Source organism: Oryzias melastigma, linkage group LG1 (genome assembly GCF_002922805.2).
Source record: "Oryzias melastigma strain HK-1 linkage group LG1, ASM292280v2, whole genome shotgun sequence".
In the NCBI taxonomy this organism is placed as follows: Eukaryota; Metazoa; Chordata; class Actinopteri; order Beloniformes; family Adrianichthyidae; genus Oryzias; species Oryzias melastigma.
Window position 1 is genome coordinate 8174165 of NC_050512.1, and position 22691 is coordinate 8196855.

At 40.3% G+C, this 22691-nt stretch overlaps 2 protein-coding genes across 2 annotated transcripts in view; both read left to right on the plus strand.

Moving 5' to 3' along the window:
• LOC112137455 (complement C3) overlaps positions 1 to 22691 on the plus strand; it is a 132518-nt gene that overhangs the window by 85314 nt on the left and 24513 nt on the right. The gene's annotated exons all lie outside the window — the stretch shown is intronic.
• The window catches only part of LOC112137454 (complement C3), a gene marked incomplete in the record, with an annotated part of 60536 nt that overhangs the window by 13310 nt on the left and 24535 nt on the right, over positions 1 to 22691 (plus strand). The window contains 15 exon segments of the mRNA XM_024259792.2: positions 2666 to 2765; positions 8883 to 8977; positions 9059 to 9250; positions 9331 to 9486; positions 9621 to 9750; positions 18122 to 18190; positions 18321 to 18518; positions 18590 to 18704; positions 18820 to 18908; positions 18993 to 19132; positions 19392 to 19604; positions 20874 to 20937; positions 21049 to 21138; positions 21216 to 21422; positions 21508 to 21583. Coding sequence (XP_024115560.1) covers positions 2666 to 2765; positions 8883 to 8977; positions 9059 to 9250; positions 9331 to 9486; positions 9621 to 9750; positions 18122 to 18190; positions 18321 to 18518; positions 18590 to 18704; positions 18820 to 18908; positions 18993 to 19132; positions 19392 to 19604; positions 20874 to 20937; positions 21049 to 21138; positions 21216 to 21422; positions 21508 to 21583 — 1934 coding nt within the window.

Consider the following 22691-nt stretch of genomic DNA (forward strand, 5'->3'; position numbering starts at 1 on the left):
GAAAATAGCTGGTAGTATTTCATAAATGTGTTTCTTAGTGTTCCAAAGGTAATATATGATCATATATATGGATATAGTTCACTCTGAAGGGCTTAAGAAAATCATGGTACGACCCCTTAAATATCCAGACTACCCTGGTTCTCTGCCATCTCCATCTTACCACATTTCAAATGTGATTAACTGCGTTTTTGTTATAGATAAACTATTTTGGATTTTTGAAGTGGAGATGCATCAACTTAGTGGGAATTTAGCTAAAATTCTTGCAAAATACAGTCAATAAAAGCAAACATGATCTGTGTAATTAATATTACATTGTTTTTTAAATGACTTGAAATGACTTGAAACATTAATAGTAGGACTTGTGACTCGACTTGAGACTTGTTGGTCATGACTTGTGACTCGACTTGGGACTTGAGTGCTTTTGACTTGGGACTTGACTCGGACTTGAGGACAAAGACTTGGGACTTGACTCGGACTTGCAAAATGATGACTTGGTCCCACCTCTGGTATTCATTCAGAACATTGCCATTTATAATATCCATGTCTCTCCATCCATTTGCTACACCTGCCTTTAGTGGTCATGGTGTTGCTGAAGCCTCTCTCAGATACAGATAGGTGAATTGGCAGCCCTGAGCAGGTTGCTTATTCATTGCAGGGCTGGATAACCGCACACACTAACATTCACAGCTTGAGGCAATTTAGATTCCCTAATTAACCAAAAATAAGTCATGTGTTTGGACTGTGAGAGGAAGCCAGAGTTCCTGGAGAAAACGCTCACATGCAAACTCCACACTAGGACTGCCACGATTAGTCGACTAATCGACTATTTAAAGAGTCAACGACTAATTTAGTAGTTGATTAGTTGTTACTTTATATTATATGGAGTCAGAGTGTAGTAAAGTTGAACAAAGTGGTGAGTGTTCAGCACCAAAAAATTCACTTATTTCATTATTTGAGTCATTGAGACCAAAACTTGGTCTTTTGTGAAAAGAAACTTCCTATGTTTCAGAAGACAACCTAATTTGATTTAATCTTGTTCTGCACAGAAAGGTCCCAGCTGGGTTTTGAACCAGGACTTTTTCACTTGAACCAGAATAAAATAATTATCAATTGTTTGCAAATAATGAGTGAAAAACAGATTTTGCTCTTCTCTTATGATATTTTCCCTGTAAAATCCCCAAATAGATCAAGCTAAAGGGCAACAATGGAAAGTAGATAGAAAATAATCCTCCATCCGCACCAAACTCAGCAAGGGTGATGAAAGATTAATTAATTTAATTTAGTTTTATCTTGACTGAATATATTTATTTTAAATTTTGTTCAATGTAAATGAAATAAAATCAATGTAGTTATTTCTTTTGAGAAGTAAGATGAGTTTCCATTTTTTCAATCAATGCTGCATTGAGTTTTTTTAAAGTATAATTTCAGTAAAAAAAAAAAAAAAGCATCTAAAAAGCAAGAACTATACATCCTGTTAACCCTAACCCTTAAATGTTTTTCGTTAAAAATATTTTAATCATGATATCATAACCATGATTATTTTGATCTTTGAAATGAAAGCTAAGTTCTGAGGTTAGATCCGTTCCTTAATCAAAATTCAACATAAAGCTGCTCTTTAAAAAATATTATTAATATTTAATAATCATTATCATTAAATGTATTCAGTGAAAGCTTAAAAGTTACTACTTGATTATTAATCATTTACCTCTTTCTTTAGCTCTCTATTTTTTAGTAGTCTTTTTCATTTCCAGCAAATAAAATGTGTTGAAATTCCTAAAATTGTAATAATTCCTGTTGATTGCCCATCTATTTCAGTTTTAATGAATTAGGATACTCAACATTAACATTTTGCAATTACTTAGTGACTTTCAGTTGTTTCATGTTCCAAAATATATTACTGATTATCCTGTGATTTATTTCACCTCAGTATTAATAAACTTAATGAAGTTTAAGAGTTAACTATTAAACTTGTTCATGTATTACTTTTTACTATTCAGCCTTTTGTGTGTATTCTTAATATATTTCAGCAGCTGTCTTCATTCAAACCATGAGTACCATCATTTGTTTTTCACAGTGAGAGATTGCAGCAATTTCAGCTTCAGCTTAAAAGCGCAATACTGACATTTAGATAACTGAATGATCTTCACTGTGATTTGAATTGATTTCACGAAGTGAAATTGTCACAAAGAGGCAGACAGCTGGTTCCAAGTGCAGCAGGCTTATTAACAAAGCTATAAGTCAACAAGACTAAGCAGGGTCAGACAGGCAGAGGTCATACACGGGCATGGGATCATCCGAGGAGAGGGAGCAGAGTAGTCAGAGTCCAGGCGAGGATCGGGGGCAGGCGGCAGGGAATCAGGGTAGGCAGAGGCAGAGGCAGAGGCAGAGGCAGAGGCAGAGGCAGAGGCAGAGGCGAGGGTCCAGGAATAAACGCTCAGTGTTGCAGGGTGGCACAAAACAATACTTCGCAGAGACTGACAGCGTGGAGCAAGACTATATACTGAGGTGGTGATGAGGTGATGGGAAACAGCTGACGATGATGAGTCCAGGTGAAGGCAGGTGGTGAAGTCAGAACTCTGGTGAGCGGCCTCTCTGGTGGCTGGAGAGGGTAGCAACAGGTTGTTCCATGGCAGAAATCAATTCAATCCCTGTATGCTTCTTATAGGCAGAGACTAATGATCCAAAAATTTCACCTACAAGACAAGCTAAAGCCACGATGGAAGCAAAGCAATACACTACCAACAGCAAGACTTACATCCATATCGGTAAGTAGGGCTGAGTTGAAAAGGAGTTTAATGAAATACTTTAATAAAACAGAACCGATCATTACTGGTAGAACTGATATCACTAGATCTGCTCCTCAAAGTCTTGTGCAGTCTCTACTAGCAACTCACCAGGAAGACATGGAGATCTGAAGCCTAATCTGCTTATGCTGTTTTATTTTAAGTTGAGGAAGGAACAGTTTTATTCAGTAAAAGCAGAACCATTCAGAGATTTACCTTCATGGGCAGAGTAACAGCACAACACGTCAAACTTGGTCGTAACATTTTAGTAGAGAAGGTGACAGAGGCGTATACCTACATTTTAACAAAAGCTGAAACTAAAACAGAGGAAAAACAGGCCAATTTCCTCCATTAAAATCAAATGACTGAGTTTAAACTTCCCGAATCGCCTCGCTCGTGGATTCCGCTCCAGGGATGGAACCCCCGCAGAGTGACAGCTCGTCAGCTGCTATCCAAAGTCCGCCGCATGGCAGAAGTCAGCACACAGAAAAACACCTGCAGCATATGCGCTCATTTTATCAACAAAACTCACTCTACTGAGAGCTAGGGGATAATATTACAAGACAAAATAAATCCACCATGTCAAGAGGCGCTCCAATGTTCAACTTATGGTATAAAATGGTATTAAAGCTTCAATGAGCGAGCTCGCAGAGACTTAGTGGTGACCCACGAGATTTGCACGTGACCCACGGGATTCTAGTTGCGACTTTCAAAAGTGTGTCAGGTGAGCCACCAGAAATAGGATAGAGTTGTTTGCAGCGCCTGCTGTCTCTCTAATCTAGTGCATTAATTTTTAGCCCTTGTGCTCTCTCATGGGGTCCAAATGACCCCACCCTTACATTGAATTGTTAGCACTTCCATGAAAAAGGTGGACAAGACCTCATGTCTATCATTGGACACCAGTAAAGGTTGACAATCATTGAAAAAAAGTTCAGCGCACTGTCTTGTAGGGTCCCGATGACCCCACTTTTAATGTAAACAAGCCAAGGAGAGCGGAAGGGTTAAACAAACCACATCTATTTAGTTTAAACTTTAACACTTTTTGAAAAAACTTCTTACTTGTACTGCTGAAAGTGATCAATTTTTTAAAATATACAAATGAATGAAATGGTTTATTATTTCAAGAAATCAGGTAATAATTAGAGCTGTAAGGCGATTAAAATTTTTAATTGCGATTCATCGCATATTAATCACAACTTAATATGTGGCCTTTTTTTAGGAAAAAAGTGCGTGCTTCGTGGAATTTAGCAGTTCTACATTAATTATGAAAACAAGAATGACAAAATTTATAGTTTTTATCAGAAATACTTTATTTTGTAACATTGTATTGAGATAAACTTTCTTAACAATAAAAGGCTGTAACATAAAATGCCTAACAAAAGCCCAAGTGCAAGTGAAGGACATTTTAAATTCAAAACTTCAATCAACGTTCAGTAAAATAAAATAAAAAAACATCAAAAATATAATCTTTTCCTCCTCTGCTGAACTCCAGTAATAAATGAAATAGAGATTTATCATTTCCAATTAACTTTTGTTTTTTAAAACATTAAAGACTGAGAAAAGCGGGATACACTGTGGATAGTTTGACAGTCTGTTACTGCCGCCGCGTTCTCTGGCTGCAGCTCGATGCAGCGACGTGTCCAGCGGAGCTCACGCCATGAATATGCCGGCAGACAGACCGCTATGCCCTGGTTGGATCACGCTTAAACCTCCAGAACTTTGGGATATTTTGCATATTTTCGCGCAGCGAAAGAGGGACGGGCCACACACTCAAAGCTGAGATTTATCTTTTCATCTACAAATAACTGGCATTGTTTAAACTACCTTTAAAACGTCCCCCGGTGCGCTTGCTGTTCGGAACGTCGGGGGTCCGCAGCTCTCGGGACGCGGCGCCGGACGCGAGCCGGTACCACCAGACGTGGTACTGGACGCGAACTGGAGCCGGGTTAGGGTGCAGGAGCTCTCCGCATCCTAGCGCCAGGCCGGTTCTAGCTAGCAGCTCGGTGGTTGGAGACCCACCAGTGATCTAGTAAGAGCAGCCGGTGAGTTAGAGGGCGATGAGGGACGCCTTCGCGCAGTGTGGAAAGCTACGTATGAGAAAATCAGTGATTAATGCGTCAAAAAAATTGTCGGCGTCACGCACATGTCAAATTAACGCGTAATTAATGCGACAAATCTGACAGCCGTAGTATTAATACATAAAATAAATTGATTGCTTGAAAGGGAGTGGGAGGAAGTGAATTTAAATAATCCCACCCCGGTTTGACCTTACTATTTTCTTTAGGTAAATTATCAAGATCAGGTTTAGGACTAAATATCAAAAATTTATACCCTACAATCATAGATTCAGGGTATTAAGAATCATGAAGATCAATGATGTAATTCATTTCAAGCATCCACAGATAAGTTATTTACATTTAACAAAACCAAAAATCAAAGCATATTCAGACCATCATTACCAAAAAAAACCACAAAAAACAAAAATCACCCACACCAGCACCAAAAATCCTGAGCATACCCAGATGATTAATAATCATCTGAATATATTCCAGTCTCCCGGCACTGATCAATGCAAATGACCCGATAATGATAATCATTAAAGGAAAATCCAATGCAAAAAAATCCAAAATATACTAATTAAGAGGACAATTTGTGCAGATTGTTTTCATAAAACAAGATCAGTCATAGATCACACTTTAGGAGAAAGAAAGTAAAAGAAAAAAAATCAAGAATGGTGCAGAATCAGTGATATATCACAGTTTAGGAAACCAAGTCTGTGGACAGGATTAAGGCCACGTAATCCTTCTTTAAATCATTGTTATCACTGCAGACTGTATTTATTACGTCCCATTGCCCTTCAGCTGATATATCAAGTGAATTGTGCTCAAGGTGTCTGCAGGTCAGCTGAAAATCGGGTCCAAGCTCACCTTCAGAAGCGGTAGATTCTAGACCAGGGGTCACCAACCTTTTTGAAACTGCGGGCTACTTCATGGGTACTGAATCATACGAAGGGCTACCAGTTTGAAATAATAAATTTGCCTTTAATTCTACATTATTAATAATGAATAATGATACTTCTCTATGTGAAGACACTGATTTCTTAGCATAATTATTAATAATGACAACAAGCTAGGAAACAGATATCAATATTTAGAACTTTATTAATCTCAACAGATCTTGTCACATTTTGAGGTAATGACCAAATGAAATGTTTTTAACAAAATAATAATTTATTATTCAAATATTAATTAATTATTATTAATTAATTATAACTATTATTAGTGGATACGCTCCTCAAACGCTTTAATTCAGTCTCATGTACCCGTCCCTTTATTTTCCTTAAACCTCTGAACAGGTTGATTTTCAGATCCCACAGCAGACAAGAATCTGCTCATGATGCGTTCACTGAGCTCTGGACATAAGCGAACAGCCACTCAACCCAGTCTGCTAAACTTTGTCATTTTTAAACAACCCGCAGCAAAACAAATCAGTTTTTCTGAGAAAACATCAACACTATTTAATCACTCGATTATATCCGGATCAGTGCCGGTGTTCTATGTTTTCTCTGATAAACTGGTTCGTTTTACTGCCGATATCCGGGGCTCAGTTAACGCACCATGCAGAAACACTCAGCAGCTCTGGGTTCTGTTTCATTACAAATGAAACTTTAACCAAATTCTAGGAATTTAGAAAAAACGGTGTCGCAATGATACGGTTTCATAATAATGCGATAAAACACAAACCAAATCACGCGAAAAGTCATTATAAACACGGCAATATGTGTTTTTTTTATTTGATCTTAAAAAGGAGCATTTGAGTGATGTCACAGCAGTGCGTCCGCTGTTCTGTACTCGGACAGACACTTCAGAAGCGCATTTAATTAGAAAAAAGTCAATTTCCATTACAGTTCTGCGAAAAGTATCCATCCATTTCAATACGCCCCCAAAACCAGCTCCTCTACATGCAATAACTTTTTTTTCGAAATCTGTGTTTCCCTTAAAGATAACTAATAATCAAATATTCTCGGTGTCTCCATGTGGGAAAGGGAGAAGGAGACGCCTCATTCTTTGTTATTAGCTGCGTTTCCATTACACATTTGCGCAAAACTTTATGGAAATTCTAGGGATTTAAAAAAAACGTTTCGAAATGACACTGTTTCCATTAAATTATAATTTTGCGATAAATCACAAACCAACTCACGCGATAAGTCATTAAAAACACGGCGATGAACGACAACAAGTATTTTTTTTTTATTTCATTCACTAAAAGGGAGCATGTGGGTGACGTCACAGCTCTGTCTGGGACGCGTGCAGCGCAGCTCGACACAGAAGAGTGAGAAGCCTGTTCTGCGGTTAAAAGAAAAAGCATTTTAACAAATAAGCACCTGGACCTTTTTTCTGTCTGAAAACACCACAACACCCATTCAAGTTTCTGTCACGGCGCTCGCGCTCATGAGACTTCAGGCTCCAAGCTGCAAAAGTACGTCTGTAGATGAAGTGATGAGGAAAGGAGGAGCTGGGCGATTCTGTATGACCGCAATTAATAAAGCGCTTTGGCGCTCCAGGACCTCTTGGTGCGCCGACTGTACAGCGCTCAGATCAGACACTTCATACCGAGAAGCGCATTTATTTCGAAAAAAGTGTTTCCATTACAGTTTTGCGAAAAATGTCTATTCCTCCTCTAAGCGCAAAAACTTTTTTCGAAAAATGCCAGTTTTTTCGAAAATGTGGTGTTTCCATTAGGAGAATTTATTATCCAAATTCCAATTTGCGAAATTTCAGAGTTAATGGAAATGCGACTATTGATTATCTCGTTAAGGAGAAAACGATTTAAAAAAAGAAAAAATAGTGAGACAGTCCGTTTTTGGCTTCAGAAATAATGAACATCTATCTTTAAGATGTTTTAATTTTTAATTCTTTATAAAGGCAGGTTTGATTTAAAAAAATTGCATCACAATAAAATTTAATTTTTGAGCAGCTCACAAGTGAGTTGTGCTATTTTTAGAAGAGGCCTGCGGGCGACTGAGGAGGAGCTCGCGGGCGACCTGGCGCCCGCGGTCGACGTGTTGGTGACCCCTGTTCTAGACATTGTTTTCTTGAAATTAAATCTCACTTATTTTGCTTTAATTAAAGGCTCAGACATCCATAATTCCACACTTCTCGAAGTCTTTCATGCTTTTGATTTCCAGTGACTTAGCCAGGTCCGGTGGGCAGAGTGGTTTGACAAAAATCCCGGAGTTCTGCACCCAAGTTCCTTGGATCTGTCGTCTCTTCCATAGAAGTATAGCATGCTTTGCAAGATCAGCATAATATTTCGACAGGTGATCCTTTAGATAAACAGACAGGTGTTTTCTTTGTTTCATCAGAGCTTTCTTGTGCTTGTTACGGTATGAGCTTCGAACTGCATTCCGTCCGGCTGCTCTACCTAAGAGACCTGCCGGCTCAGGAAAACCGTCTCTGCCGGGAAACTGTAACTCTAAGCAACCTCAGGACGGTGTGAGCCGGCGGAGGCGGCTTTTGAATACGCTAATGCTGCTCTGCGCTGTAAAAAGTCCTGAGAAACAGTGCAAAAAAAAAAAAAAAATCACATGAATTAATGTTTCTAGTTCCATCCAGACAAAATAAAGGCTGAATTTATTCTCACATATTTACGTGGAGCCAAGATGCACATTGCTGCATCGCCCGCACGGATTTGGAAAGCTATGAGCACACAGTCACTAAAAAATATTATTAATAATAATGAAAGCCCGATCAGAGGATCATCTCACTCTATACAGCATCTTTGATGTTGTATAGCTATTTCTTCTTCTACAACTATTTCTGGCATTTTAGACAGTTCTGCGCATATCAAAATTATTTACTCCAATTAAACGCGTGGAAACATTTGTTACAATCATATAAAGTTTTTTTTAAGTACCATGTACACAGTTATATTTTAATCTGATCTTTGATCCAATTGTGCACATGTAAACGCAGCTACTGATACTTAGCCTTATCAGTAATACAGTAAACATCAGAGAATGTTAACATATGATTCAGTGTTATGCAAAAATGCATTACACATTCTATTGCATGGCTTTGAGCACTCTTTTCTGCTCAGGTGTGGGCACGCCTGAAGTCAAATTAGGTGATAACCTGAAGATTGACCTATTTCTGAACAATAAGCCGAGTGGAAGCAAAGACATCACTTATCTGGTGAGAGTTGTTGGCCTTGAAGTCATAAATATGCTCGGCTCACTGTTTACTGAAGGCTTGATTGTGACTCTGTTCCTCCAGATCACAAGCAGAGGTCAACTGGTGAAATTTGAACGTTACAAATCAAAAGGACAATCGCTGATCTCCCTCACAATTACTGTTACCAAAGAGATGCTGCCGTCTTTCCGGATCGTTGCCTTCTACCATCCCACCGATGATGAAGTGGTTTCAGACTCCGTTTGGGTGGATGTTAAAGATTCATGCATGGGCTCGGTAAGACATGTTCAAGAAAAATGCCGTTCATGTCTGCTTTGTACCTATCTAAATGCACGTCTGTGTGAAATGAATTGCAGCTCAGAATGGAGCTTGAAACACCTGCTGCTGTCTATGAGCCCCGTGACAGGTTTGGTTTAAAGGTCTCTGGAGATCCAGGTGCCACCGTGGGACTGGTGGCTGTAGACAAAGGTGTTTACGTCCTAAACAGCAAACACCAACTCACACAGAAAAAAGTAGGCAATTGTACCTTTAAAAACTCTTCATTGTTTCATGATTAACAAAGAAAAATTCAGCTCAATCAGTTTGATTTCTGCTCAACTTACAAGTTGAACTGTAACCTTTGGATGTCTGATTTTTTTCACAACAGATTTGGGATGAAGTGGAGAAGTATGACACTGGCTGCACTCCTGGTGGAGGGAAGGATGGCTTGAGTGTTTTCTATGATGCTGGGCTGTTATTTGAGTCCAGTACTGCATCAGGAACAGCTAACAGACAAGGTAAGCACATTTTTCCTGTTTTGGATTTAAACAAAATAAGACTGTTAATGCAAATATTCCACATTACACAATGACAAAAGTAACTTTGAATTACACAGTTGTTCTCGCTCCATTCATAATGCGGGTGTTTAATAGAGAGTTACGATTGGTGAGTTTAGAGGCAGTATGGACTGAGGTAGAGATAGTTTGGAGAACGTCTGTAAATTTAGAGGAATAATAATAAGATTACCATTTTCCGGACTATAAGTCGCGGTTTTTTTCATAGATTGAATGTCCCTGCGACTTATACTCCAGTGCGACTTATATACGAATTTTTAATCAGATGAGATATGGACCGTAAGTCTAGAGTGCCCTCTTATGGTGATCTATGCAATTACTTTATTTACTGATATATTTACTGATATGGTATGATTAGTGATATGGAGTGAGATTGCGTGCAATTAATTACAGTAAAGATACAAAGTTGATGAGTTCTTGAGGCTATAGTTAAATAAAACTGCTAAGTTATATAAATGCTACACCTTTTCGTTTTTTTCATGATGCTAATATGTGAATATGTGTTGACACATATTCAGCCTGTTTTCTATTCACTTATGAATGTTATAACTTACCTTCCAGGATGATGTAATATCGTTTCTTTCAACCAGTTTGTAAAATAAATTACTTGAAAAAAATGCGACTTATACTCCAGTGCGACTTATGTATGTTTTTTTCTTCTTCATTATGCATTTTTTGGCCCCTGCGACTTATACTCCGGTGCGACTTATAGTCCGAAAAATACGGTACTAATGAAACAAATATTCTGTCCCTTCAAACACTGATCTGATTTCAATGTTAATAGGATCATTGTCCAAACTCTTCATCCTGTGACATTGCTTTTTCATGTATATATGTTTTTTTCATTTCATTGAAGCACCCGTTTCACACTTTAGAGACCCCCCCCCCAAAAAAAAAAATTACTGGTTTAGCACCAGGACACATTCAATCCACCTATACTCTTAACTTACTTTAATTTATCATTTTTATAATTTTCTAGTTTTTACTTGAGGTTTAGAAAAAATAATCTTCTTTACATTTATTTTTATCAATAAATAAGCAAACACACACAGTGAAAGTGTACAGCAATGGACATGTTTAGTAAACTACTTTATTTTACTAACATGTTTGTACATGTTTTTTTTTTTCCAAAATGGCACAGATCAAATTCTGCTGTAATTTTTGTGTCCACTAGATGTCCTACTAGAGTAAATGAAGCTTCATGAAGCATTGCTCTGGAGTGAACCAATTTAGACAAAGGCTTCAGTGCTTCAAGAAAGCTTCATTTGCACATCACTAACGGGATCAAACAAAGAGCGATAACAAAGAGAAACACTCAAATGTATGCCGGGTAGTACAAAACTTCGCACTGAGGTGATGATAGCAGGCAGGCTATATACTGGTGGTGATGAGGTAGATGGGAAACAGCTGAGGAGATCTGGCTGAGGAAGTGACTGCTGAAGGGGGAGAGGGAGTGCAGGGTCAGTACTCAGGTGAGGGCTCCCTCTGGTGGTCAGATGTGGAGCCAGATGGGAAAATGCTGACAATACTATTCAAGTGCCATTAAATGAGAACATTTTTAAATGAGAACATTTTTACAGATTACCATTTGAATTATGGAATAGAATAGATGACATTCAAATGTTAAACAGTGTAGTATTACTTGTACATGTTGGATACCCTTGGTATGTTAACGCAGATAAACAGCAAGCCAAACTCGTTTCACAAGCCAGGATACGGGCTCCTTTATTCAGGTCTGCTTAATCCAGTTTACAAAGGACAATGTGACTTGCAAGTAGACGAGTGAAAAGCTTTGGTTTCTGAGGTTTTGGAGAGCTGTTAAGACACAGCAGAGAGTAGTTTGATCGTTAGAAGCACTTCTCCAAGAAAACGGGACTTCCTGCTACCCAGAATGCAATGCAACTCCAGACTGTCCCTCCATAATAAAATACAGGAAATCGCTGCTGACAGAATTATCACTTTTAACTTAACTTGAATGGCTAACAAAAAGTTATGAAATATTTCTTAACATAAATGAGAGTTAGATTACTAAATTACTTGATTTATAACGCCGTTAGTAACGCCGTTATACTTAAACGGCGTTAGTCCCAACACTGGTCATGGGAGGGATCACACACCAATGTAAGGGTGGGGTCACCTGGACCCGATAAGAAAACACAAGGGTTAATCCGGTCCAGTCATATTGAGAAAAAAGTATAAGGATGTTGAAAATAAAAGCAAGTTTCCAGCCTATTCCTGTTGCGAGTTATGATTCTGTGAAAAAAATTACCGCAATGCGTTATTCCGCCACTACGAGAAGCAAAGGAAAAACAGCAAACGCAGGAAAAGATTTTTAGACATCTATTTGTATTTTGCATTCATGAATGACATTGTGAAATGCGTTGGTACATGGGCTTTAAATCCTGATATTGACGGTCTGGTTAGGGCCAAACCATACAGGGTTTACGGAGAGAAAGGGACGTTAAGTTTAAATTTTTGTATTCACAAATGTTTGCAACTTTAATTTAGTTTAAGTTTTCACTGATTTGCACATTTATATTTTAGGCAGGATATTTTTTTTTCATAGCTCCCTCTTGAGTTTACTGCCAGGATTGCTTCAATGACAGATGTAAAATATCCATTCTGTGGCATCATTGGCATCACTCACACCTTCCTTAACTGGTTTACATCTGGCCACTCTCAGGTTGTTCAGCTTCACTCCTTCTGGTACCAGGCCTCCACAGTCTCTTCAGGGGTGCCCCAAGGCCCTGTTCTTAGCCCCATCCATTTTATCATCTATCTTCTCCCATGGGGAAGGATCTTCAGAAAATTCAAGTTCCCTTGCTACACCGACAACACCCAACTCTACCTGTCAACTCATTCCTCCTCCAGTATTCTGTCTTCTTCCCTCATAGCCTGTCTATCTGAACTTAGATCCAGGTTTTCCTCAAACTACCTGAAGCTCAACAGCACTAAAACAGAAGTACTTCTCATTGGCACCAAGTCAACCCTCTCCAAATCCATCTCCCTGACCCTTTCCGTAGATGACTCCATAGTTACCTCCTCCTCCCAGGTGAAGAGTTTGGGTGTTGTTCTCGACAGCTCTCTGTCCTTCCAGTCCCACATCAGCAACATCACCTGGTCATCATTCTTCCACTTACAAAACATCAACCATCTCTTGTCCCTCCCTCAATACCCACTCTGCCACCATCCTGGTTCACAGTCTCGTCTCCAGTCGTATTGATTACTGCAACTCCCTCCTCTTCGGTATCCTCAACAAATCCATCCACAAACTTCAACTGTTCAGAAAGCTGCAGCCCAGATCATCACCAAGACCCCCTCCATCACCAATTCAATTCAATTCAATTCAATTTTATTTATATAGCCCAAAATCACAAAGGAATTTGCCTCATTGGGCTCCAAAATATAAACAATTGTTAAAAACTAAACGGACTACATAAACTGGTTATCCCTGCCCTTAGACCCTCCCTCCCGGTAAGGAAAAACTCCTAAAAAAAACCTGAGTCAGGAAAAAAGAAGAAACTTTAGGGATTCCCACATGAAGGAGAGATCCTATCCCAGGACGGACAGGCGATACCAGAACAGTTAAAGAAAGATTAGCCTCTACAACTACGTATCTAAAAGAGTTAATTCAGATGGAGCTGAGGGACGAGTGATCATGAAGTCCATAGTCAAGATGAAGCAGAGGTGCAGTCCACGACCAGGAGGACAGACGACCCAGCAGGAATCACTCTCACTCAGACATGCAGGATGGTGTCGGGGGCGTGGTCCACGGCCAAGAGTGGGAGCGTGGGCGATCCACCGGGGATCTGAAATCTCTCCCGCTCCCCAGAGGAGAGTGGGAAAGAAGAACAACATGTGAATGGAACTGCACCCACAAAAGCATGGAGAACTAAATACAATAAATAATAAAGAATAGAAGAGAGGAGAAGTAGATGAGAATAGAGAACAGAACCCCAGAGCTGATCTGAATAATAACCATGATAGAAAATCTAAATTTATATTTAAACGCATCAATATTAATTTATTAATCTAGCCTCACAAGGACCACAGGAGAGGGAATATTCTCTGATTACTAGCTAGCCTGGCAGAACGCCTGTCCAAAGAGGAATGTTTTAAGGCTAGTTTTGAAGGTAGAAACTGTGCTGGCCTCTCTGACATGAGCTGGGAGCTTATTCCATAGAACAGGGGCTTGATAGCTGAAGGTTCTACCTCCAACTGTACTTTTAGAAATTCTAGGAACTACAAGCAGTCCAGCATTTTGTGAACGAAGTGTTCTGATTGGTTGGTAAGGAACTATGAGATCTCTAATATAGGATGGGGCCACACCATTCAGAGCCTTATAGGTTAACAGGAGGATTTTGAACTTGATCCTGGATTCAACTGGTAGCCAGTGGAGAGAGGCTAACACAGGAGTGATGTGTTCTCTTCTACTAGTTCCTGCTAACAATCGTGCTGCTGCATTCTGGACAAGCTGAAAACTTTTTAAAGAACTTTTCGGGCATGCTATTAGTAAAGAGTTACAGTAATCCAGTCTAGACGTAACAAATGCATGGATGAGTTTTTCAGCGTCACTTTTAGATAACATATTCCTGATCCTAGCTATATTACGTAGGTGAAAAAATGCAGTTTTACAAGCTTGAGATATGTGAGCCTTAAATGATAAATCCTGGTCAAATAAAACCCCTAAGTTTCTGACTGAAGAATTGGAGGCAACATTTACACCATCCAGGGAGACTATCTGATCTGAGAGAGCATCTCTCAGGTGTTTAGGACCCAGTATCATGACCTCAGTTTTTTCTGGGTTCAGGAGGAGGTAATTAATTGTCATCCAGGTCTTAATGTCTCTGATGCATGAATTCAGTTTCTCTAGGTGGTCATTCTGGTCAGGTTTAATGGATAAATACAGCTGTGTATCATCTGCATAACAGTGAAAGTTAATGCTATGTTTCCTGATTATGTTTCCTAAGGGCAGCATGTAAAGCGTGAACAGAATGGGCCCTAGAACTGAGCCCTGAGGGACTCCGTAGCTAACTCTAGTACAATGAGAGGACTGTCCATTTACATTAACAAACTGGTATCTATCAGATAAATAGGATTCAAACCACTGGAGGGCAGATCCCCTGATCCCTATGTCATGCTCTAGTCTCTGGAGTAAGATGCTGTGGTCGATGGTATCAAAGGCTGCGCTGAGGTCTAACAGGACCAGAACAGAGATTAGTCCCTTTTCTGAAGCCAATAGCAAGTCATTAGTAACTCTGACCAGTGCAGTTTCAGTGCTATGGTGAGGTCTGAACCCTGACTGAAAATCTTCAAAGTGATTATTGTCCTGTAGGTGGCACTGCAGCTGCTTTACTACAACTCTTTCTAGGATTTTAGATATGAATGGGAGATTAGATATTGGTCTATAGTTGGCTAGAATGTCAGGATCCAGGCTGGGTTTTTTCAAGAGAGGTTTAACAACAGCATATTTAAAAGACTGAGGCACATAACCAGTCTCTAGAGAGGTATTTATTATGGTTAATATGGATTCACTAATAAGGGGGAAGATTTCTTTAAAAAGTTTAGTGGGGATTGGGTCTAAGAGACAAGTGGAGGTTTTAGAAGACATAATAACTGATGCTATTTCTGCTTGGTCCACAGCAGTAAAGCAGTCTAATGTTACAGACGTTTCTATGGATGCCTTTATTTCTACGACTTCTGCCTGCTTTGGGTCGATAGTGGGAATAACCACATTTAGCTTCTGTCTAATATTTGAGATTTTATTATCAAAGAATTGAAGGAAATCTTCAGAGCTGATAGTAGCAGGAATATGTGGTTCAACCGAGCTGTGGCTGCTGGTCAGCCTGGCTATAGTACTAAAGAGAAATCTTGGATTGTTTGCATTTTCTGCTATTAAAGTTGAGTAATATTGAGTTCTCGCTTTACGCAGGGATTTTTTATAACTTAAGAGGCTACATTTCCAAGCATTCAGAGAGTGCTCTGATCCGGAACGGCGCCATTTTCTTTCTAATTTACGAGTTATTTGTTTTAGGGAACGTGTTTCAGCGTTAAACCACGGTGCTACTCTGTTTTGTCTAACAAGCTTAAGCTTCAGAGGGGCAACAGCATCAAGTGTTCCTCTGAGGGCTTGCATGGTATCATTGACAAACTGATCATTATCAACGGGGCTTAAAGAGCTCTGAGAATATTTATCCAACATGTTACTAAACATTGGTTGGACTGCGAGTTTAAATTCGGACACAGAACGGTCAGATAATGTTCGTTTAAGCTCTTTCTTATTTATTGGAGCAGTAGGATTTTCTAATTTAAACTGAAAGGTAATTAGAAAATGATCTGAGAGTATGGGGTTATGAGGAAGGACATTCAGCTGGCTAATCTCAACTTCATGAGTTAAAACAAGGTCCAGGGTGTGCTAATGACAGTGAGTAGGTTGATTTACATTTTGCATGAAACCAACATTTTCTAATAAAGCCGCAAATGTGTTTCCAAGACAGTCACTGGAATCATCAATATGAATATTAAAATCTCCTGTAATTATGATTTTGTCAGAATCTAAAATAATATTTGATAAAAATTCTGAAAACTCAGAAAAAAATTCAGAGTACGGGCCGGGAGGGTGATAAATAATTATAAATAAAACTGCTTTTTGAGTCTTTCTGTTTGGGTGATTTATAGATAGTACAATGCTTTCAAATGAATTATAAATGTGTTTAACTTTAATGTTAAAGAGTAAGCATGACTCTGAAATTACTGCTAATCCACCACCTTTCCCAGAAATCCTGGATATCTGATAGTTATTATAGCTAGGGGGGGTTGCTTCATTAAGCCGAACATAATCATCCTGTTTTAGCCAGGTTTCTGTTAGAGCTAACAGGCTTAGTTTAGTATCATTAATCAATTCATTGACTAATAAGGACTTTGAGGAAATTGATCTAATGTTTAGTAGCCCACATTTATTGACATCATAATTTTTGTTTCTGTGATTCATTCTTTTAATTTGCCTTCCAGCACATAAGCTAACGCTAGGAACTGCTGGGCTAGCCCTGTTTGGGGTTAGCATCAGTGCTAAAGGCCGCTCAGGGAAGAGTTTTAAACTACTGCTCTCTCCCCAGGTCTCCTCTCTGAGTTGTCATGGCTAAAGCTAGCAGAAATGTTTCTGGACAGAAGAGCCGCTCCGTCCAAACTGGGATGAATGCCATCTCTGCGCATGAGACCGGGCTTTCCCCAGAACATGCTCCAGTTATCCACATAGCTAACACCGTTTTCTGGGCACCATTTAGCTAACCAGCGGTTAAAAGATGAAAATCGGCTGTACATTTCATCACTGACTTTGTTTGGGAGAGGTCCAGAGAAAACTACTGTATCTGACACAGATTTAGCCAGTTTACACACCGATTCTACGTTTAATTTAAGAATCTCTGATTGTCTTCGTCGGGCGTGAATTAGGACCCGACGGAACCTCGCCTTACTCTGGGCTAACATTCGGAGGTTTCCTTCGATGTCACCAACTCTGGATCCCGGGTAACATCTAACTGTAGCTCCCTTGAGCTTTACGTGTCTGACCTCGGAGGAGCCGATGACCAGGGTTTTCGGTTCAGTTGGTGCGTTACTGAGGGGAGAAAACCTGTTCCATACAGGGAGCTCCGAGCGCTCTGCGTGCTTCGGTTTAGCTCTATGCTTCTTCCCCACCGGTACAAACTCATTCTGGGGATTCCCTGACTGCTGAGAGGGCGGTGGGATGCTAGCTAAGTCAGCTTTACTGGCGCGGCTAGCGCTCCGAGTAACAACAACATGGCTAGCTGGTTTAGCTTCCATTGAGCTAAGACGCGCTTCCAGCTGTTTGAGCCTGGAAAACAGGTCTGATATCAGACTACAGTTAACACAACGACCATTGTCTTCACTAAATGAGGCGGGATCCTGACATCACCCCAGTCCTGCAGCATCTGCACTGGCTCCTGGTTCAATCAAGAATCAACTATAAAATCTTTCTGTACATTTCAAGGTCATCAACAACCTCTCGCCTCCCTATCAGTCTGGACTTCTAAAAATTACCAAACCATCCTCTTCCTCCCTACACCTGTCTGTTCAACAAAAACTTTGGAGAAGGGTCTGATCAGCATGAAACCATATAAGACAAATGAAGGAAAAATAAAAGCGGGGGGGGGGGTATTAGAGCACATTTATGCCTCTAATTCACTGTTAAAGAGTCTTCCAAGTGTCTTTGCTGTTTACTTCTTTGACAGCATGCTGACATCTGAGGACTCTTCAGGTTTCTTTTTTGTGATTTGTTTTTACTCTGATCTTGTTTCAGACGTAAAATGTGCAGCACCGTCCAGGAGAAGGCGCGCCTCGACCATCATGGATGTCAGAACCACATTATGTGAGAAGCTCAAGGAAGCAAATATCAATACATGCATTGTCCTGTCTTAGAATTGAAAAACAGATTGAAATTAGGAAATCTCTACTTTATTCACAATAATGACTCTCTATAAACTTCTCGTTGTGGTTAGTGAGTCAGTATGAGGAAGATCTACAGCGGGAATGTTGTTTGGACGGCATGAAGGACTCCCCAGTTTCATACACATGTGAGCGTCGCTCTGAGTACATTCTGGATGGTCAGGCTTGTGTCGATGCTTTCATCACCTGCTGCAAAGAGATAGAAAAACAACTGCTTGAAAATAAAGAGGAGAGCCTGCATCTGGCCCGCAGTAAGAGTCTGCATCAACACTATTGACTGTTCACATGGAAACAAACACTACAGTTACTTTCTGTATTCCAGGTGAGACAGATGATAGCTACATGGACAGCAATGAAATCGTCACTCGCACCAATTTCCCAGAAAGCTGGCTGTGGAACGACATTATCCTGCCAGAATGCCCCATAAATACATCATGGTGAGTTCACAGTCAAGACTGTGCTGCAGGAGGGACACTACTCTATCTGCCTGTAACCCCCGCACCCCCAACCGAGCTGTCTCTAATAGTGCCCCGACCTTGTTTTGTGCTTCAGTGACTCAACTTCATTCATTAAAAATGTTCCTCTGCAAGATTCCATCACAACCTGGGAGTTCACTGGAATCAGTCTGTCAAGAACACATGGTCAGTGAATGGTCATCTCCTTATATGACCAGCCCACTATCACCACCTCTGTAAAGGCTTGATTCCTCTGGGTTTTCATTGAAGGCATCTGCGTGGGAGAGCCACTGGAGGTGATTGTCCGCAAAGATTTCTTCATAGACCTTCGGCTGCCGTACTCAGCTGTCCGGGGAGAACAGCTGGAAATAAAAGCCATTCTGCACAACTACAAGCGACAGATCATAACAGTGAGTGCAGCAAAGCAGAAGCACAACTGAAACTTAGACATTAACAAAATAAAATACTTGATCAATCTATGCTACAGTTGAATATTTCTCATTGTTTCCTTTTGATACTGAAATCGTAGGCTTTGAGCTGCTTGCTGCGATCTGAAGAGTAAACGATGGTTCTGAATGCTGGCACAAGACTACAAAAGTCCCCTCATTCTACCATTTGTCTTTATTTGTTGAATGAGTCTGAATGTCTTCCACCATTTTGTCTATTAAGGTTCGTATAGATCTAGCCGAGGAAAAGGACGTGTGCAGTGAAGCTTTTAAACGTGGGAAATATCGACAGGAGGTAAACGTTGGGGCCATGACAACAAGATCTGTTCCCTTCATCATTATTCCCATGAAGGAGGGGACTCTTAAAATCAAGGTCAAAGCTGCCGTCAAAGATTCATTCATGAGTGATGGAGTGGAGAAAAACCTGCGAGTGGTTGTAAGTCAATCTGTTGATTTTTCACATTCAGAATTTATTTCTATCGACAGGTCTAAAGTCTTAGCCTGGACACTGATCTGACTGAACAGAAATAGCACGACTGTGATTCACATTTTATCTAAGTGGGATAAACAAAACTATTGCATGAGATTGACCAAATCCTACAAACATGTTTAATGGTGCATTCACACCGAACGTGATTCGCTTGACATATTTGCGTATCCCACCCCTCTTTCGCAGCGCAGTGCATTCGCTGCTCGTCGCTTGTCAAATAATGTGTTCCTGATGCCACGGCCACATGTGTGAGTAGCTACCAGCTCTGTCTGTGGATATCTCACTTCAAATGAATGGAAGACCAACAGGGTGTCGAGGAACAAGGTTTTTTTTATTGTGAAGAGTTCTACAAAAACATCAGTGTGAGTGTGCATAGGTGGGTGGGGGGGATAAAATTTGGAGTCCTTTTTCCAGTCTTTTAAATGTTTTGATGAGACCGGAGCTGGCAACTCCCGCAGCGTCTGTCTGCCGGCATATGGAGCGACTGAGATTTGCCACAGGAGCAAAAACCACTGATCTGTACGGCTGGGCACCGGTTGGATTCGTTTCCTGGCAATTTCGATACTTTGCTCCCCGCGGTCCCCAGTTCCGGCTGCGAGCTCCACACCTTCCAGTCCCCTGTTCCTGCCATTGGATCTGGTGTCCCTGGTCCCCGGTTCCTGCTCTGCGCTTCGTGGTCCCTGGTCCCCATTACGTGGTACCCAGTTCCCGCTCCCAGCTTCGTGGTTCGCGCTCCCCTCAGTGGCTCTCTCTCTCCCGGCGTGCGTAGCGGGTGAATCCCGCTGGTATGGGAGGCTGTCTGGCTGTAGTCAGAGAACCGCAATAATCCGACAGGAAAAAAACATTATTGGACTGGTATTTTACCCATTGATCGGGTCACTGAAAACGTCCCGTGCCCAAAGATGAGTACCGGATTTGGCAGATGGGATGCAGCTACCTGTCAAACCTCAGGCCCAGTTCACGCCTCGCTGCTGAAATCCAGCTGCTGGCAAACCTACACGCTGCGCCCATCGCTCATATCGCGCCGCGAGGCTTCAATTCGCCTGAGAGGGCGCCTGGACCATTGACTAACATTGGTGATGGCTGCTTCTCCCACGCCAATCGTGTTAAAGTTTTCTTAAAGATAACTAAACTGACCAATACAAAGAAAATCCTCTTAAAAAACCAGTATAATGAGCCAAAAATTAGCTTATTGTCTAATATTTTCTTCCTCAGCCCCCAGGAGTTTTAGTTAAAGCTTTAGAAACCGTGACCTTGGATCCAGCTAATAAAGGAAAAAGTGAGTCCAAGACAGGAATTTTCCATAAATTATTGTAATTTATTTAACATTTCAATTACCATCTCTATGGACTCCTCCAATTTATAATTGCAAAACTGTGTTTTATTGTAGACGGTGAACAAGTGGAAGTTCTGAACAGCAACATTTCTGAACGTAATTTGATTTCAAACTCACCTACAAGCACTGAGATCTCAGTGACAGGTCAGTTTTCATCATCAAACTGAGCTCTGCATGGTTCCTGGTGATGATATCCACTTCAGTTGCCCTTTTGCACACAGGCCGAGAACAAGTTTCTGGTCTGGTGGAGAATGCCATCAGTGGAAAGTCTATGGGTACTCTGATTTATCAACCCTCTGGCTGTGGAGAGCAGAACATGATCCACATGACCCTGCCTGTCATTGCAACTACGTATCTGGATAAAACCAACAAATGGGAAGCCGTTGGAGTTCAGAAACGGGCTGAGGCCCTTCAGCACATAAAAACTGGTAAGATTCGAGTTCAAAAGCTTCAATTGCATGCAAGGGAAAGTCATAGGTCGTTCTCCACCCCAAAATCTATTTTTCTTTACAGGCTATACCAACGAGTTAACCTATCTAAAAAATGAGGGTTCATTTGCCGTCTATCCTTGGGCTTCAAGCAGCACCTGGTGAGGTCTTCGTCAATATCCATCCATTGATCAGTTTATGAATCTATCCAATTATATGTCCATTTACAGTGAGGCAAATAAATAAGTGTTTGAACACCCTATTATTTTGCAAGTTCTCCCACTTAGAAATCATGGAGAGGTCTAAAATTTTCATCTTAGGTGCAAAATCACTATGAGACATAATCTAAAGTAGATCTGGAAACTAAATTGTGTGATTCTTAAAAATAATTTATTTGTATACTACTGCTGTAAATAAATATTTGAACATCTGCCAACATCAATGTTAATATTTGTTATAGTAGCCTTTGTTTGTGATAATACAGATCAGTCGTTTCCTGTTTCTCACCAGGTTGTACACACTGCATTTGGGATGCCTCCACACAGATCATCTCTAGATCAATCAGGTTCCTGAATTATCACTAAAAAACACAGGGTTGCAGTTACCTCCAAAGATTTTTGATTGGGTTGAGGTCTGGAGACTGGCTAGTTCACTCCAAAACCTGGACATGTTTCTTACGGAGGCACTCCTTGTTATCCTGCATCATTGTTATGTTAGAAGACCCATGCACAACCCATCTTCAATGCTCGTTATCTATCAGTGACTACTGACTCTGCTGTTGCTAGAGCTTCCTGGGTGATATTAAGAAATTGAAAAATTGCTCTGTAAAAAAAAATCCACACACATTAGAACATTTTCATTAAATTAAGTGACACATTCTTAGAGATAAGCCAGTTTATTCTTGGTTGGAGCTGGATTTTTTTCTTTGAGCTGTCATGGGGTTTTCCTGCACAAGATTGTTTAGTTTCTGCTGGGAAAGTTTCAGGAATTTCACAGTCAGTGTCAAAATTTTAACCTACTTCTTCTTCCACCTCTCTCGGATTATCATTGTATCCTTGGGAGACATTCCATCAACACGCTCCAAATAAGATTCTGGAGTTTGTGTTTCTTTTTTACTTGTAGGCTTATTGATGAGCTTTACCAACTTGTGTTTCTTAACTTAAAACTCATTTGGGTTGTAGGCTGGGTAAGCAAGGCAATATTTGTACTCAAAAACTCCATCACATCTTGACTCAACCTTCCTTTTTTCTTGTTTTTGAGGGAAGGCAA